Source organism: Stigmatopora nigra, chromosome 3 (assembly GCF_051989575.1).
Source record: "Stigmatopora nigra isolate UIUO_SnigA chromosome 3, RoL_Snig_1.1, whole genome shotgun sequence".
NCBI classification, from domain to species: domain Eukaryota; kingdom Metazoa; phylum Chordata; class Actinopteri; order Syngnathiformes; family Syngnathidae; genus Stigmatopora; species Stigmatopora nigra.
The window spans coordinates 8,267,924-8,283,863 of NC_135510.1; the positions used below are offsets into that span (position 1 = coordinate 8,267,924).

The window sequence follows — 15,940 nt, forward strand, 5'->3', positions numbered from 1 at the left end:
ATATAATAAGCGGCCGGTGTCCGCCCATGTCATGTTTATTGATTTGGAAGACGGAGGCCCTTCCCGCAGGCACTTAGACGGGCGGCAGTCAACTCCGGGAGGGAGGCTGACTGACTGACAATGGATCTCCGGCCCCTTGCGTGTCTCCCCGTGGGAATTCGCCGTCAGCAGCCGCCCCCTGTCGCCGCGACACTCGAACCCTAGTGGTCTCCGCGGAGAGGAGAGGAGCAGAGAGGAGATCGAGCACCCATGGCGATGGAGGACCAGCCTGACAGCCCCGTCACCGACAAGAGAGGCGAGAGCGGGGCTTGCATCGACAGGCAGCCGGACGCGCTGCTCCACCAAGCCGGGCTCGGCCACGTCGGAGTTCGCGGTTCTGCTGCCGGGATTCGAGTGCTAAAGGCAGGTGATATTTGCAAGTGTACATATCGCCGCTTGGCCGAGTGTTGATTCGCGTCCAGCGTCGCAAGGCTGGTTCGAACATGACAGGGCAAAGTGCACCGGGGATGCTCGTAACATTATATAACGGTGTATATATATCTCAGCTCTTCCCACGACAAGAGGAGAACGATGATGATCGACGGCGATTAATCGAGCCCACCAGGAATTGTGCTCATCTAAAGGTGGGCTAGGCACGCACATCTCGTTTTATAAAGGACACTTGCTCTATAGCGAGGCCACCCCGAAAATAATTCCACACACTTCACTTAAGAGGGCTTTTCACAGCGTGTCCGTAGGGAGGTAACCATAAATATTAGGGGTGCCTTCCTTACGTTGCGATGCACAACCATAAATGGGTTTCTGGCTTGAATGAATCCCCAGGCATCATTTTTTTGGCTTCTTTTGTTTCTTGAGGTTGGGATTTTTTTTGTATTCTCGTTCTAGGTGTGCCTAATGTTGTGGTCAGTGACATCATCCGATAAATTACATCATTAAGACAGCTCATAGGAAACCTTGAGGAGATAGTATACTAGATATATTGTCACTTACTAATAGGTCTGCAAATTTGTCAGTCTAGTCTGGAAGTATTTGGAAGGAGTTGGGCAAATAGTGAGCATTTTTTTTCTGTAGTGGTCGCTACAGTGAACATCTGTTCAAAAGTTTGGATTATCTTCGATTTTGAAAACTACTTTTGACTGGAATAGACGTCCAATAAATTTCAAGAGAGGGACTGGAAGTGATGATACAATTGCTTCTTGCCTTTTCCAGTTAAAATGGATTGGACGTCTATTGCCGTCAATGGCAACAAATGTATAAGCCGTGTGTCAATATCCTTGCAAAATAGACGCAATAAAACAATAGGATGTCAAATGGTGAGCACAAAATATTCCCCCTTAATCTCATTTCTCTCTCATTTTCATAACTGCTTTATCCTTATTAGAGTTGCAGGGGTGCTGGAGCCAATCTCATCTGAAAATGTAAGAGTAATAAATAAAAATACGATGTGTAAACCCAAAAAGCATGACAAAAATAAGCCTAAAGCAATAAAAACATTGGTAGTCCGTCTCCTTGTGCGATTGGCCTGCTGCCCAGTGTTGGCTAGGATAGGCTCCAGCACCCCCCGTGACCCCTGTGAGGAAGCGGTTCGGACAGTGAATGAATATCAAAGATATGGTGTGCTGTCCTTTTAAGATCACTTGCTGTAGTCTTTGTTTAATAGCGCCCTTAACCCACCATTTCCTGTGTAAATGTAAGCATATAAGCAAGACTAGATATTTATATATTTTTATGAGTTGGCAGAGAATAGTAATAACAATACTAATTTCCTCTGATGATAAAATGCACCAAAGATGAATTTGAGAGTTAGAGAATGCCAAAAGACTCCTGCCAACTGTACAAAGACAATAAAGACAATAAAGAGAACCTTTGAAGAGCAAATAATCAAAAAGTAGAAGCAGAGAGAGAAAGTGGCAGACTCGACAAAGCAGCGAAGACTACTGAATGGTAAAGTAAGGCTTTTGACTTGCGTTTTGTTGCGGATGCCTTTCATTCTTTCATTTGACGTCCCGTGAATCCAAAAGGACAATTTTGTACTCTGTGCTAAAATCACACGAGTTGTTTTCCAAAGAAGTCACGGCAGGAACAGACTAAACGCTGACAGCGTTGAATTCATGTCACCAGAGTCTGAAAAGGCCACCGATCGTCACTAAAATTCATGGTCACGTCTCTACTCGTTCTCACTTCAATCTTTGAAAACATTTAGAGGGAGAGGGAGGGGGTGCAGTGAGTGATATTCCTTTCACAAATAGAGATGTACACAAATTTTGGTGGCATTTTAGTGCAGTTTGTGGACAAAAAATACGTTAAAATGATCATTTTACAATCTAACTCAAGTAAAAACCATACATATAATATTTATAGTCTCTATTTTGGAGAACAAACAAAAAAACAAGCTGCTTTGCTGAACCAAAATGAGACGAATGGTCACACTGGTTATAGAACATAGAGTTTTTTGTGTGTGTTTGGGTGTTTTTTTTTTTTTTTTTAGTATTTGTGCCACCAGATCAAATGTGAGCCTCACAAACAAGCACACGAAAAAGCATGTGACTTGTAGCTTGGAAGCCTTGCCAATGAATAATACCACGAGGAAAGGTCAAGGTGCATCCTTGACGAATGCCAATAACGGCATGTTGATTTTGGTGTTTACGAGGGCGCGTGCACGGACGGGGGCGGACACCATGGAGGTGTGTCACATGTGTTTTCAGTGGAGATGTTTTTGAAACCCACGGAAGATGATTTCACATAAATTGCTTCCTTTTTCTTTCAATTCAAAGAAAATATACGACTGTGGGCAACTGAGCGCATCGGCCTCACAGTTCTGGGGTCTAGGGATCGATCCCAGGCCAGTCCTCACTATGTGGAGTTTGCCTGTTGTGCCCGGGCTCGCATGGGTTTTTTTTTTCTGGGTACTCTGATTTCCTCCCATATCCCCAAAATGTGCAGGGTAGGCTGGTTGAAGACTCTAAATTGTCCGTCATTTTTTTTTTTTTTAAGTTGAAGCGGTCTGCTTTGTCATTTTTGGCATTTACAGATCAGTTACTTTCCATTTCAAGTCTTTCCCAAATAATTTTGAGGAATTTATTGATCACTTACTGTGATTTTGTACAATTTGCAGGTCACGTCCTAGTCATTTTAAGGCAATTCTATGTCACCCTTGTTGAGTTTGGGCAAAGTCTGGGTAAGTTTCCTGTTGATTTGAGGCCACTACCTTTGGGTTTTTGCAAATTTGCTGATTTACTGATAATTTCTTAGTTATTTTGTGGCAATTCCGTATCACATACTCACTAGTTTGTGTCCCTTCCTCTTGATTGAATCTGGGTCACTCTTTAGGGCACTCCCTGTTGAATTTCCACATATATAAGTATATATATATAAGTATATGTGAGATTTTATGTTGTTTTTTTTTTTGCCTATGCACAGCGCAACATGAAGCAAGCCGGGAGTCGCGGCTGCATGGCGAGGAAGCGCCGATTCGGATCCCGGGAGCGCGACTGGCTGAAGAGCGACACCAAACGTGGCTGCCTGTGTCTGTACGGGGATACGGTGGACCCCCAGCTAGCGACCTCGGGGCCCCAGGCCGACATGCAGCTGGTGCTGTGCTCCACCAGCACCACGGTGGAGGAGTTGTGTGCCCAGAGGGACGGAGAGGGCCTCTTTGTTCAACTGCACGGAGATCTCTTCAGGTACTAAATCCACTTTATCTTTGAGCCCACAGAGCGCAGCCGTTTTTCTTTTCTTAAAGGCCACTTTCGGATTCCGAATGTCTCCGCTGTATAGTCCTGCGCTGATGCATTTAAATTGCCTGTCCGCCTGCCAGTAAAACTGATCCGTTTAAAATTAACAAGAGAAATCTCTCGTTTTAAAACCAGGATATTACTCAAATTTTCATTCCAGCTACATTTCTACTTTGCCTGATTTTTGACCCCAGAAGTGTTGTAAGTTGGGCAATTGCCTCCCAATTCACCCAAAGCTACGCACCATGTGATATGTTTCAATTTTCATTTCAAAAGGCCCTAATATTTCAATACACATGTTTTCGGAACTGGTTTTAACACAATCCTCGATGGCTATGCAGTGATTTCCCCATTTTAAAAGTCAATTGTCAGCCCCGACAAGTTGTTATTCTTTTGATTATGTCTCGCCCTCCACCATCTGCCAATTGAAGGATCAGTCATTTTGGTATCCTTCCAGGTTGCCGGGATGTTTGCTGTCAGAATTAATAAAAATAAAAACTTGTTCCGAATGTCAAATGAATCATGACAAATGCAATGCTTTTTTTGACCAATGGAAGAAAAAAATTCATGACTGATGCCCAACTACTTAAATTTTCCTATTTGACTTTTGCCACAAAGTTGCACATCTCTGCTAACATTGTTTAGCACTGAGAATGACTTTACTGAATCCAGAAGTGTCTTAACGTGTATGTATGTTAATCAGTCATTTAAATTCAAATGCATGGAGTGTATAAATACAATAGAATTGTAGTGTTGAACACTGAAAACAACAAACATGGGGCTCGAAATGGTTGGTTTTTTTTAAATCTTCTCTTCACTGTTAACCTACCTCACTAAAAAATGATCTTTCTTAGAGAAAGATAAAGATCTTTTGGGAATACTATTCTTGCAGCTTCTCATTAATAATAATAAAGTGTCAAAAGTGATCCGCTCATCTTACAGATGAATGGGAACATTTTTATTATATTACTTATCTGATTTTAAAGAAACTGCAGTCTGCCGGAATCGCTTTATTACTTTGCGAATCGCCCGCTGGTCGAGCTATTGTTCATAATGACATTTTTTTTTGAGTGACAGGCTGGAAGCTTCATACATACGTATATCGGCACAGTGCTAAAGTTGTGGCCATGTGGATGTTTTGCATTTTGACGGATGAGCAAATGAAGCACACAAAAAGTGCAAAGCCTAAGTTTTTGATTGTGCCAGACTGATCTATTTTGACTGGGAGTTCAAATGGATTGTAATCTGACAAGCAGTCAAAATGGATTGGACGTTTAGTGTCGTCAATGGCAGTCAATGAGTCCAATAAATTCCGTATAAACGATCAACGTTGGTTTTGAGCTTACATTGTCCTTTGAAAAAAGTTTTAAAAATCAAGTTTTTGGTAAAAAAAAGGAGAAAATAATTTTTTTCTCTCCCAAATTAACTAATGTTTTAAAAAATAATACTCTTAAAGGTACTCTTTTAATTATTTTTAGTTTTAAAATATTATACAAGTTTTTAAAAAATAATGTATTTATTTTGAAAAGAATGGTTCTATTTTCTGCTACATTAAATGCTATTATAGTCCAGGTTAGGGTGTAATCTGCCTTTTGCCGGAAGATTTCTGGGCTAGGTTCCAGCACCCCACAAGCAGCATTGTTGAAAAAAAAAAAAGAATACATGATTCAGATTATTACTGTTGTGCAAAAATACTGGAGAATCAAATAATTTGTTTATTTAACAATACCCATACAACAAGAAGCATACTTTGTGTTCCCTTGTGACGAAAAGCATTTCAGAAAATGATTGAATGAATGCCATTGATTTGATGAGTATAAAGAGCTACTCAAAATCAGGTAGGATAGCCATTGACAGTTTGAAATAGTGAGAAAAAAGACACAATGTGTCTCCGCCCATCCTGGTCATTGTTCTATTTGTGGGGTTTCCCCAAGTGTGCTTGAGGGCAGACATGACGAGCAATAGCAAGCGTTCCGTCCTCAGCCAGTCTCCGGTCTCCTCCCATTCGCTCGTGCCCAAAAGGGGAGACTCCCAGAATTCTCAATTGCCCCCTCCAGGGGAAAAAAAAAAAAAAGATAGACTAGGACAAGCGGCCTATTAAAGCGGGCTGCCTGACTAATAGATTGAGGTCAGGAGCCTCATCCATCTTCACTTTGTACGTACAGGCTGCGAGTGCACGGCCTCATGTCACTTTTGAGGGCTGTGAAATGTTCCGGCCAATGTCAGCCTTCAGCTGGATTTAATATGCGTGGCCTATTCTTATAAATCATGCTTTGACCAGAAGCTTCTGTGTTACTCAGCTGCATTATGAATTATTTTACAGTCATGTCTTTATTATTGCCATGGATTGTGATTTTTAGTTGCTTTTGGTGTAACCCGCATTTGTGTCTTTTAGAATCATCACCAAAGGTTTTAAAGATCAAATATATTTCAAAATCAATCATCATTTGTGTTCATTTGATGATGAAAATTGAGAAATACTTTACTAATCACATAAAAAACAATGTTTTTACTTTTTTTTAGTTAAAAAACAAACTAAAAAGGAATATTTACTGTATTTTTCACTTTCCAAAAAAATAAAAAGGGAAATATAGATATATATATATATATTTATATATATATATATATATATATATATATATATATATATATATATATATATATATATATATATATATATATATATATATATATATATATATATATATATATATATATATATATATATATATATATATATATATATATATATATATATATATATATATATATATATTTTGTTTTGTTTTTTTAATTAAAAGCGACATTTTCAAAGATTTATGGTTATATCGTATTTTCCAGACATATTTTTTTTCATAACTTGTCTGGGCCTTCGACTAAAACTGCGACTAATGATATTTTTTTCCTGTTATGTTTTTTTTTTTATTATTTAGGTGTAGCTATCTGGAAAAACGTTGGTTAACAGGTTCCTGTTAGCCTGTTATTTTCAATTATATTACTTTTCCTTTATTATCTGTTTGAAAATTGCCCCCCCCAAAAATGTTACTTCTAGTACAAGTCTTATATATAGTTTATTTTCCTCCTCATTGTGTTATCTCTTCGCTGGTGCCACTTTTTGTCCAATAATACAGTATATATGACCTGCAAATGTAAATGATCCTGTCAAAATAGACGTCTATCCATGTCAATGGCAAGCAATAATACAAGTGCCGTTTTTCATCTGTTTTTGTCGCCCCTAGCTGACCAGCAGAGCCTTTGCGGGGTGGGCTGTGGTGGTGGATATTGAATGTTTTTACATGCAGCAGCTTTCCACATGTGTAAATATTGCTCAATTTGGAATGAAAAGCGAGCAGCAATGAAAATAGAGTCCTTCCCCCTTTTACTACCAAAGGACAACTTTACCCGCTGTTTTCCAAAGGCTCCTTTCAAAAATCATCCCGTGCGTGTTTATCATCTATCTTTTCCCTGTTGTCATCTAGGAGGCTGGAGCCCACCGAGCGCCCCCTTCAGATGCTTTACGACTACCTGGCGGCCATGGGATACGGCGACCCGCCGCGCCTCCAACAAGAGGCCGCCAATCCCGACCTCAGCTGCTTGATCCGTTTCTATAGTAGTGAGTAACAACTCGTCTTTGTGAATATTATCCATTTATCTTGTCTTTTTGGAATGGAGGGGGGTTTCTGGGATGAGGTGAGCCCAGGGGTGGATAAAATTGCTCTGGCATTGGAGATTTTGGGGAAATGGAGAAGCCAGTGTTGCTATTTCTTCTATTCCACGAGCGTCAAATTCATCTTTGTCACAAGCCACATTGTAGTTATGGTTTTCCCTCAGAGGGTCATTATGTCTGCCGTCTAGGGTTGCCTCGATCAATTGAGTAATCGATAAACAAATCAGTTAAATCTTGGCAGTTGGTGAATCCGCGGCACGGTGAAAGAAGGAGTGGTTGTTAGCACGTCTGCATCACGTTTGTGGAATTAAGGTGTAAAATGAAGGCATTGATAGTGTTTTAAAAGATCAATAGAAAAGGGTTTGAACATTTTTATATTTTAGTTTTAGTTGTCTTTGAAGGTGCTTTTTAATATAAAGGAGCAAAAACTGAAAATATTCTCTTTTTAAAGGTTAATGTTCTCTTTTTATGTTTGGGATTCTTATAGATCTTTTTTTTTTTTTTTTAGATACACAAAATTGAAAAACAAATGGTGACATTGTCCAATTTTTTTTCGTCATTTTAGAAAAAAGAAGTAAAATAAGTAAGTCGGGAATAAGTACATCACTCTATAATCTTGGACTTTATATGAATATCGAGCCATAACACAATTACGTAGAGTATTATGGTTTAATGTCAAAATCAAATGGCTCGTGCTGCTCCTTCTTGTGTGTCTGCCTTTCCCATTGGGACGCATATACCACAAAAATAGTACTTCTGCAATGACATAGGGGACTTGGAGAGACAATTTATGTACATTTTCCAATTAAAGCAGCTCCACTGTTGATTTAAATATCCTTTGCTTCAAAAGCCATGATTATCGCAGCTAACCATGAGCATGAAAATGACATTTTGCATTGTTTTGAAATGCTCTTTTCTTGCAATGACCGTTATTCAAGGTGTTCTGGTCTGTTTTCTTTAGTTAGTAGGTAAAATTCTACAGTCCCTAGAATTAAGAATTGTTCCTTTTACCAAATGCTGAGCTACAAATGACGAGTGCACTTTTCTATGAATACTTTCTGTGGCCTTATATATGTATATATACTTTTATACTTATCGTAGGATACGATAAGTATTGTTGCTGCTGAGTCATGCATTTTTTCCCCAGGCACTTTGTTACAATCAACACAGACAATCGTCAGCATGAATTTCAATGAAAATGATTGATTCAACTCTCCATTTAAAGCTCATTTTGGCATTCTTTTTGAAGGAACTCATAAGTCTGTTCACTCTGATCTCCAAAACAATTGCTCCACGTTATCCTGTATCTCATAAACGAGCATATTTTATTTTTTATCTTTTGTTTTGAATCACCTCGCTTCCTCCCTTCATCTTATTTGATGAACAACGTCACGTTGAGATGAAAACAAACTGTAACGACAGCTTAATGCTGACTTCATCAAAATAGGGCGAGCAAAAACAAAGGCAGGGGACCCGTGGGCCGGCGCTTGCGCGGGTCAAGCCCGTCCACGCAGCTGCGGGGTGCTGGGACGCGGCCCGCTGTCATCTCTGGCCTGCTTGGGGCCCACCGCCGTGCTCCCGCAATGAGTCATGAGGGAGAGGTGGGATAGCAACACTTTTGCTTATTGATTTGGCTCCTAATCAAAGTGACCGTGTTTAATAAGTCGCATTGTTGACCTATTTGTGTCACCCCTGAGTGCACTTATCTGTTCGAATATAGTCCAATTTTAACCCTTTACAGGCCTCTCATTTATCTTCTTTGCAACCACTTACAGCGGCAGATAGTTGTGCCAAAGGGGATTGGACGACTTGCATTAACATTGGCTCTGAAAATTGAGCCCAATTTAAATGACTTGAAAGGCAATCAATGGGTTAAATATACAATTTTGGAAGGAAAAAAAAAACACAACATTGGTCCAATTTAACCCCCAAGTAATTGTCTGTTTTTTTTTTAACTGTAATTAATATTATTATATTATTTTATTAACCCTGGTAATGTTTTATTCTTTGGAAAAAGCTGGATAAAACAATATAAAAACAACAATCATAATTATTGATTTTTAAAAATTATAATTGAGATCTGGCCTCAACAAATGCATGCGGAAACCACATTTTGATAGGTCAAACTTATATACCGAATGTTAATATTGATGTTTTAGTTGTTGTATATATAGACACTTGCCCTGTAAAGGGTTAAATCCAGAGAAGACTTTCGTCCATTACCAGCCGAGGCAATTTTTTTTTTTGCTATTCTAGATCTAACTTTTTAAGTGCCTGTCAAGTGGCCTCGAACAAAAAAAGATTTGAGAGGAATAAATGTCATGCAGATGGAGATCAGGGTTTCCAGACTTTAGAAAGTGATGAGGACTTTGCAATGTCCTTCACGGGGTCTTAATTGTACTTTGCTGCTTTTTGATATGCCGCACGGGCATACAAATGCTTTGGCACTTTCTCATAAGGGCTGAATTAATCAATGAAGGCTTGAGCTGGGTATTAATTTATGATGCCTTGAACATTTTGAAGGCAATGCCTTTTCTGGTCACATTGCTAGAGACTCAAATATTCCTACTCTAATCATTTTCACCTATATTAAAGCCCTAAATATCAATATCATTAAGTAGGGGTGCACTTGAAGAAATCCAACCTAGAATTTAACTCTCATAATCACCTTCCCATGTACATTAATGACCTCTTTTACCCCTTTATGGTTATTAATGTATTTGTCGAGTAAATATGGCAGCCCTGGTTAACAGAAATTGAACCTAAAACCTTAGGCGCAATGTATCCTGCGGCAAAAATGAGTTTGACACCCATTTTCTTGACCAAAACGGCGGCGTGGACATGGAAAATTTGAGGCAATCGTGAGTGAAGGTGACACTGTAAAAAGTGACTGCAACGCCTCCAGTAAAGCCAAAGCCTTGATGTGTGAAGCAGTACACTTTTCCTATGATGTCAGGATCAAGTTTAACGGCGTGACAGCCCTCCACCCTCTTGTGGTTAATACGTCCACTTCCCCTTGTCATCATTGGACTTCACGTTTTAACCTTGTTCTACGCCACCCGAAGTCACATGTCAACGACTCCAACATCGAGCGAAGGCCGCCACTTTGCTCCGGTGTGCGGCTCCACCTCCCTCGCTTTTGGAGCTTTTCGCCCTCGGTGACAATTAAATGTACGTTGTGCAACGTCCGCCGCTGTTGAACCCTCTTTAACCCCCCCCTGTAAGTCAACTTTATTTGGAGTTTACTAGCTCGGACTGGACTTTGATTTGGACAACACGCCGGATTCCATAGCAACTAATAATGGCAAGTCTCGGGAGATGACACTCAGTTTTGTAGAAGTTGGCTCTTTACCGTTAAGACGCTTTGTGTGAGGCCCGCTAATGATTTTCAGATGTGTCGATGCACTGATGGGAATACGCAAGAGGCAACAAATAGCATGTTTGGCAAACTTTGTTGGATGTCATTTTAAATCCTTTTCCTCTGAAATTGGCTTCCATGGACGATGATAGACGTCCAATCCATTTGAAACATCATTTTCTGAAACGCCTAATCCTCACTAGGGTCATGGAGGAGCCTATTCCAGCTGAATTGGTGGCCAGCCAATCACAGGGAATTAGAAGCTAAGCAACCATTCACGCTCACATTCATACCTAGGGGCAATTTAGATTGTCCAACCAGCCTACCATGCATGTTTTTGTAATGTGGTAAGAAACCGGAGTACCCGGAGAAAACCCATGCAAACTCCAGACAGGTGGACCAAACTGGATTTGAACCCAAGAACTGTGAGGCCGATACGCTATCCACTCATCTGCCGGGCCGCCCATTTGAACCAATGTTTGTTCATTTGCTCCCATTTCAAAAGAATTGGATGTTTACTATTGATGAACTCTTAAAACGCTCACTTGTATTCACACCAGAAGAAATATCGCCAGCAGCACTGAACTATTTAATAGAGGAATTGTTCCCACTATAATTTGGTTGGGAAGGAGTTAAAGGTGTGACTGATAAGACAGCAAAATAATACATCCGAAGCAGGAGGCTATTATTCATTTGTCCAAACTGCAAATACAGTGCGAATGAGTAGAGATGATGGTATTTTGGATTAAAGCTTGTCCTGTATCAGCTAGAGGAAGTGGAATAGGGCCAGGCTCCTCCTCACTGAAAAGATTTGGGGTCTCTCTGGGGAGACTTTACAGTGTGTGAGATGCTGAACAGTTGGTACGTTGTGCCCTAATGCTGTTTGTTGCTATGCTCTCCACTGAGTCCTGCTAATAAAGTCAGGCCAAGGGGCCAGTTAGATTGATGTGTTTTTGCACAAGTCTACTGTTGCTTGGCACAATCTCGCTCCACGGGCTTGGGGGATGATGAAGGTGGGTCGGGGGTAACCTAGGCTTGGATAGATAAATAGACCTCATTCATTCCTTTTATATATTATGAGCTGTTGGCTAACAAGACTTGAAAGTAGTATTGATTAAGGCAAAATCTTGCAAGCTTGCTTTGCAAAATATATGCAATCTAATGCAATTTAGTGCAATGGGAGACCAGGACACGTTTGTTCATATATTATCAATTAAAAGACATCACCATTGTGCTTTGAAATTGTTCATTGTATGTGGTTTTTACAAGGTATTCATCAGAAAATTTGAATATCCCCTTCTTTCCCGTATTGAACCATTGTTAACCAATGTAAGTTGTGTATACAAAACTGTATTTCACAGTAGTCCAATTTTGTGTCTGGTTTTAATAGGATGAAAAAGCTTAATCATAAAATTTACAACATGGAACTAATTGACACAGTTGTCAGTTTGCCTGTAATGGCCCAAAATATGTATACTACATATATGTTAAGCTGACAACATAAAACAACTTTTAGTCCTGCAGTAGGACTGTGTTTCTACTTTTATCCTTTCTTTTATAGCATTGTTTGGCATGGGGGCTCGAAAAAGCTGGCGGCCCACCATCTTCTATAGCACAAGGGGAAAATACTCTGCATGTTAGAGAGGCCACTTTGTTCTTTAATTTGGCTCACTGAGCTTTTACATCACAGTTACATTCCCTGTTATGTTTTCTATTTTCTGATTTCTATTCATCTATCTCAGTAGAAAAAATGGTTAACCTATGCATTCTGTTTTTTACATATGAGATATATATATATATATATATATATATATATATATATATATATATATATATATATATATATATATATATATATATATATATATATATATATATATATATATATATATATATATATATTTTTTTTTTTTTTATATTAAGCCATGTGGTGCTTTGAATTTCCCCTTACAATCATCTTCTTAATAAAAATAACAAGCTCAAAATAACGTTTAATTTAGCTATTGGGCTCTATTGTGTTATGAGGAAAGAGGTGCAGCTGTAGATGCGTCTGGCAGACACTTTGTTGTCATAAGCTCTTTTGCGCTGTCATAATCACTTTGGCTGGCAATGGAAGACCGACCGCCTTTCTTTAGTGTTGGGCGTCCTTGACGGGGGAAAGTGAAGGTGGATGGGGAAGAAGGAGGCTTGCCAGTCACTCACTGTCCCTGAGTGGGAAGTAAAGACATTTGAAGGAAGACTGCGGAAAGCTGCTTGAGCATGCAATCACAATCTTCCCCATCCAAATTAAGGCCCATCTCGAACTTTCTTTGTCCTCGCAACTTCAGAAAAATGAGCGTCCTCCAGACATTACAATATTATCATGTTCCCAACAATGCAGCAATTTGGGGGAGAAAAAGATCTGTATTATTATTAGGTATTTCCTCTTCTTCTAGTAGTTGCTTTAAATTAATTTAAGTACCGCATTTTCACGACTATAAGGCACACTTAAAAGTCTTAAATTTTCTCCAAAATAGACAGTGCGCCTTATAATCCAGTGCGCCTTATATATGGAAAAAACAGAAAACCAAAAACGGAAAACCACCACTGTCGGATATTAAAAAAACACAAACGCCTGAACTGAAACAATACTGTTAAATATGCAGATCCCATCTTAGTTTACAAAATCTTCCATCATATAGCTCCTCCCCCACTGCAAGATTTTATACAAAAAAATCCAAAACATCAACAATGGCTGGCTCTAGAGGTGACTGTGTAGTGAGTGCTTCATACCTGGAAGTCAATAGAAATTACCGTATTTTCACGACTATAAGGCGCACTTAAAAGTCTTAAATTTTCTCCAAAATAGACAGTGCGCCTTATAATACAGTGCGCCCTATAATGCGGTGTGCCTTATAGTCGTGAAAATACGGTACTCGTTTGAATTCTCCTGCACTTAATGAATTTACTGTTGAAGTCAAAACACATTATGCTGAAGCTGAACCTTCAATTCAGTGATTTCACCTACCAGTAAACAAAAAAAAGTGATAAATTATCCACCGTTGTTGGAGGAGTTGAAGCATTGAAGAGATATTTGTGTTTTGACATAAACTAACCACCGCCACTGCTTTATTTGCGCTCTGCAGAGAGACCCGCGAACGCCGACCAGCAGGAGCGAACCTTGTTGAAGGGTGTGTTCAGCGTCCGCAAGGGAAAGACGCAGCTGCACAAGTGGGCTGAACGGCAGGTCATTCTGTGTGGGACGTGTCTCATCGTGGCCTCTGTCAAAGACAGCCTGACTGGAAAGATGCACATTCTGCCCCTGGTGGGGGGGAAGGTGAGAGCGTCCAGTTTCAATCGAAAAAAAATCTGGCTGAATACCAATGCTTTGTTACTTCAATAACATTGGGGTGGTTTGTTTTTGTATGTTTTTTGTATCGAGGTGGAAGAAGTGAAAAGGAGACAACACTGTCTGATGTTCAGCTCTGCGGGATCGCAGGCGCAGACTTACTTTGTCAATTTCGACACGCTGGCTGATTACCAGAGATGGCATCGACAGGCAAACAAAGTGAGGGGAAGAGAAAAATAACACAATGCTCTGGCACAATTACTTTAATATTATTGAAAGCCATTTTGGACCCGATTTTGTCCCGTTTTAGACAAAAAAAAATTGTATTTGGTAACACGTATGGTAACGATTTGTCATCATCAAATTTCTAAATGCAACAGTAATGACATAATTTCTCCCATTTTTCCTTTGAATAAATAATAATAATTTTATGAAAAGGAATTACAATACACGTTTTTACTATAATTCCTTTCTTAATTTAAAAAAAAGACTTAGTTATTTTTTAAATAAAATATAATAAAAATTTAAATTATATGAGAGAATATTTGCTATTGAGAGTCTCTGGAATGAGAATTTGGAAAAGATGGTCTGACTAAAATTTTAATCACCTATAAAATAGTCGTTGACTTACTCGATAATCAATTAATTTTCAATGAATTATTATAGTTATGTCAATGAATGGTGGCAACCATAGTTGGCCTTGCAAAAGTAACCATAAATGTGCTTGACACTCCTGCCATTGAGTCCTATTATAATCCCATTCTCCTTAACTGTATGAGTTAATTCGTTGAATCGGTCGTCTTTCGCTGTCAATGGCAACCAATGACTTAATTTCATGCAAATAAAGTCGATTTGAATACGAGCGATCTGAGCCGCCGCCGCTGTACGAAAAAGCTCCATGTACATTTTTCAACAAGTCTTCCATAAATGTCACAAATCTAAGTTTAGTTGATGAATGTAGGTTAAATTTAGCCATTAGACTATGAATTATGGAGCAATAGTGCAGTTGTCGATGTCCGCATATTACATTTGGCTCATCACTTTTCCTTTTGTTGTGGTTTTTGTGCAATGTCGGGCCTGTCTTTTCCATCACAGCTTTCAGTTATTTAGAGTGTTTTCTTTCTCAGCCTTCAGTCAGTCGATTGGCGGTGGAATCACCTAATTAGTCTCATTCATCTTGAAAGCGGCGGCTCGTCGAGAAAGGGCGCCGCCGCCGTTGCGTGAGAGATGAGCAGTTTTGTCTTTGTCATTTCCCAAATCAAGTTATGGGATGTCATGCTCCCGTGAGCAGCCGGCCCATTTTCTGGCCCGCTGCTCGGCATGAAGCCTCGCGCATAATGTGGCTAGAAGACAAACACTGCAAGCTACTTTGAAAAAGATTGTTGTCGCAGCTTATTTGATCCGTTTGCCCCAAATTATGTTTAGCATTGGTGAAAAACCTCCAGTTGACAACAGGTTCTGCGATTGTTACAACCTTTGAACGTATTTCCGTGCATGTACGAGTACCCGTAAACTCATTTGAGTTTGGCCAATGGCATTTTTCATTTGGGGATTCTGCACGAAGGCTTTCTGGGAGAAATGGCGGTTTGGTGAGATTGCTGAAGTTCAGAATGACATGAAATACCTACTAGTTTAATTTTTATTTTTTTCTTGGAATCTGCCTACTTCTTTGTCAGGTGGTCTCACAGACTGTCAGCCTGGTGGACCTTTCTTGCTACAGTTTAGAAGCAGTGCCTGAGTATCTCTTTTACAGCCAAGACGTCACCCACCTCAACCTGCGACACAATTTTATGAGCTTGCTGGGGTCTGGTGGTCTGCTTCATCTCCCCAGGTACAAAAAAAATGGCACAATT

The 15,940-nt window shown here is 39.6% G+C and overlaps 1 protein-coding gene across 4 annotated transcripts in view; it reads left to right on the top strand.

Annotated features, from left to right (window-relative positions):
• The window catches only part of phlpp2 (PH domain and leucine rich repeat protein phosphatase 2), a 25,287-nt gene continuing 9,347 nt past the window's right edge, over positions 1-15,940 (top strand). Inside the window, exons 1-6 of one of the 4 annotated variants that reach the window (XM_077712527.1) lie at positions 1-402; positions 3,421-3,683; positions 7,214-7,347; positions 13,885-14,075; positions 14,181-14,306; positions 15,764-15,918. In XM_077712527.1, the coding sequence (XP_077568653.1) occupies positions 250-402; positions 3,421-3,683; positions 7,214-7,347; positions 13,885-14,075; positions 14,181-14,306; positions 15,764-15,918 (1,022 nt within the window). In that variant the 5' untranslated portion in view covers positions 1-249. Of the gene's footprint in view, positions 407-1,901; positions 1,945-2,522; positions 3,179-3,420; positions 3,684-7,213; positions 7,348-13,884; positions 14,076-14,180; positions 14,307-15,763; positions 15,919-15,940 lie in introns of those variants that run through there. The other 3 variants (XM_077712530.1, XM_077712529.1, XM_077712528.1) reach the window with 3 other exon arrangements.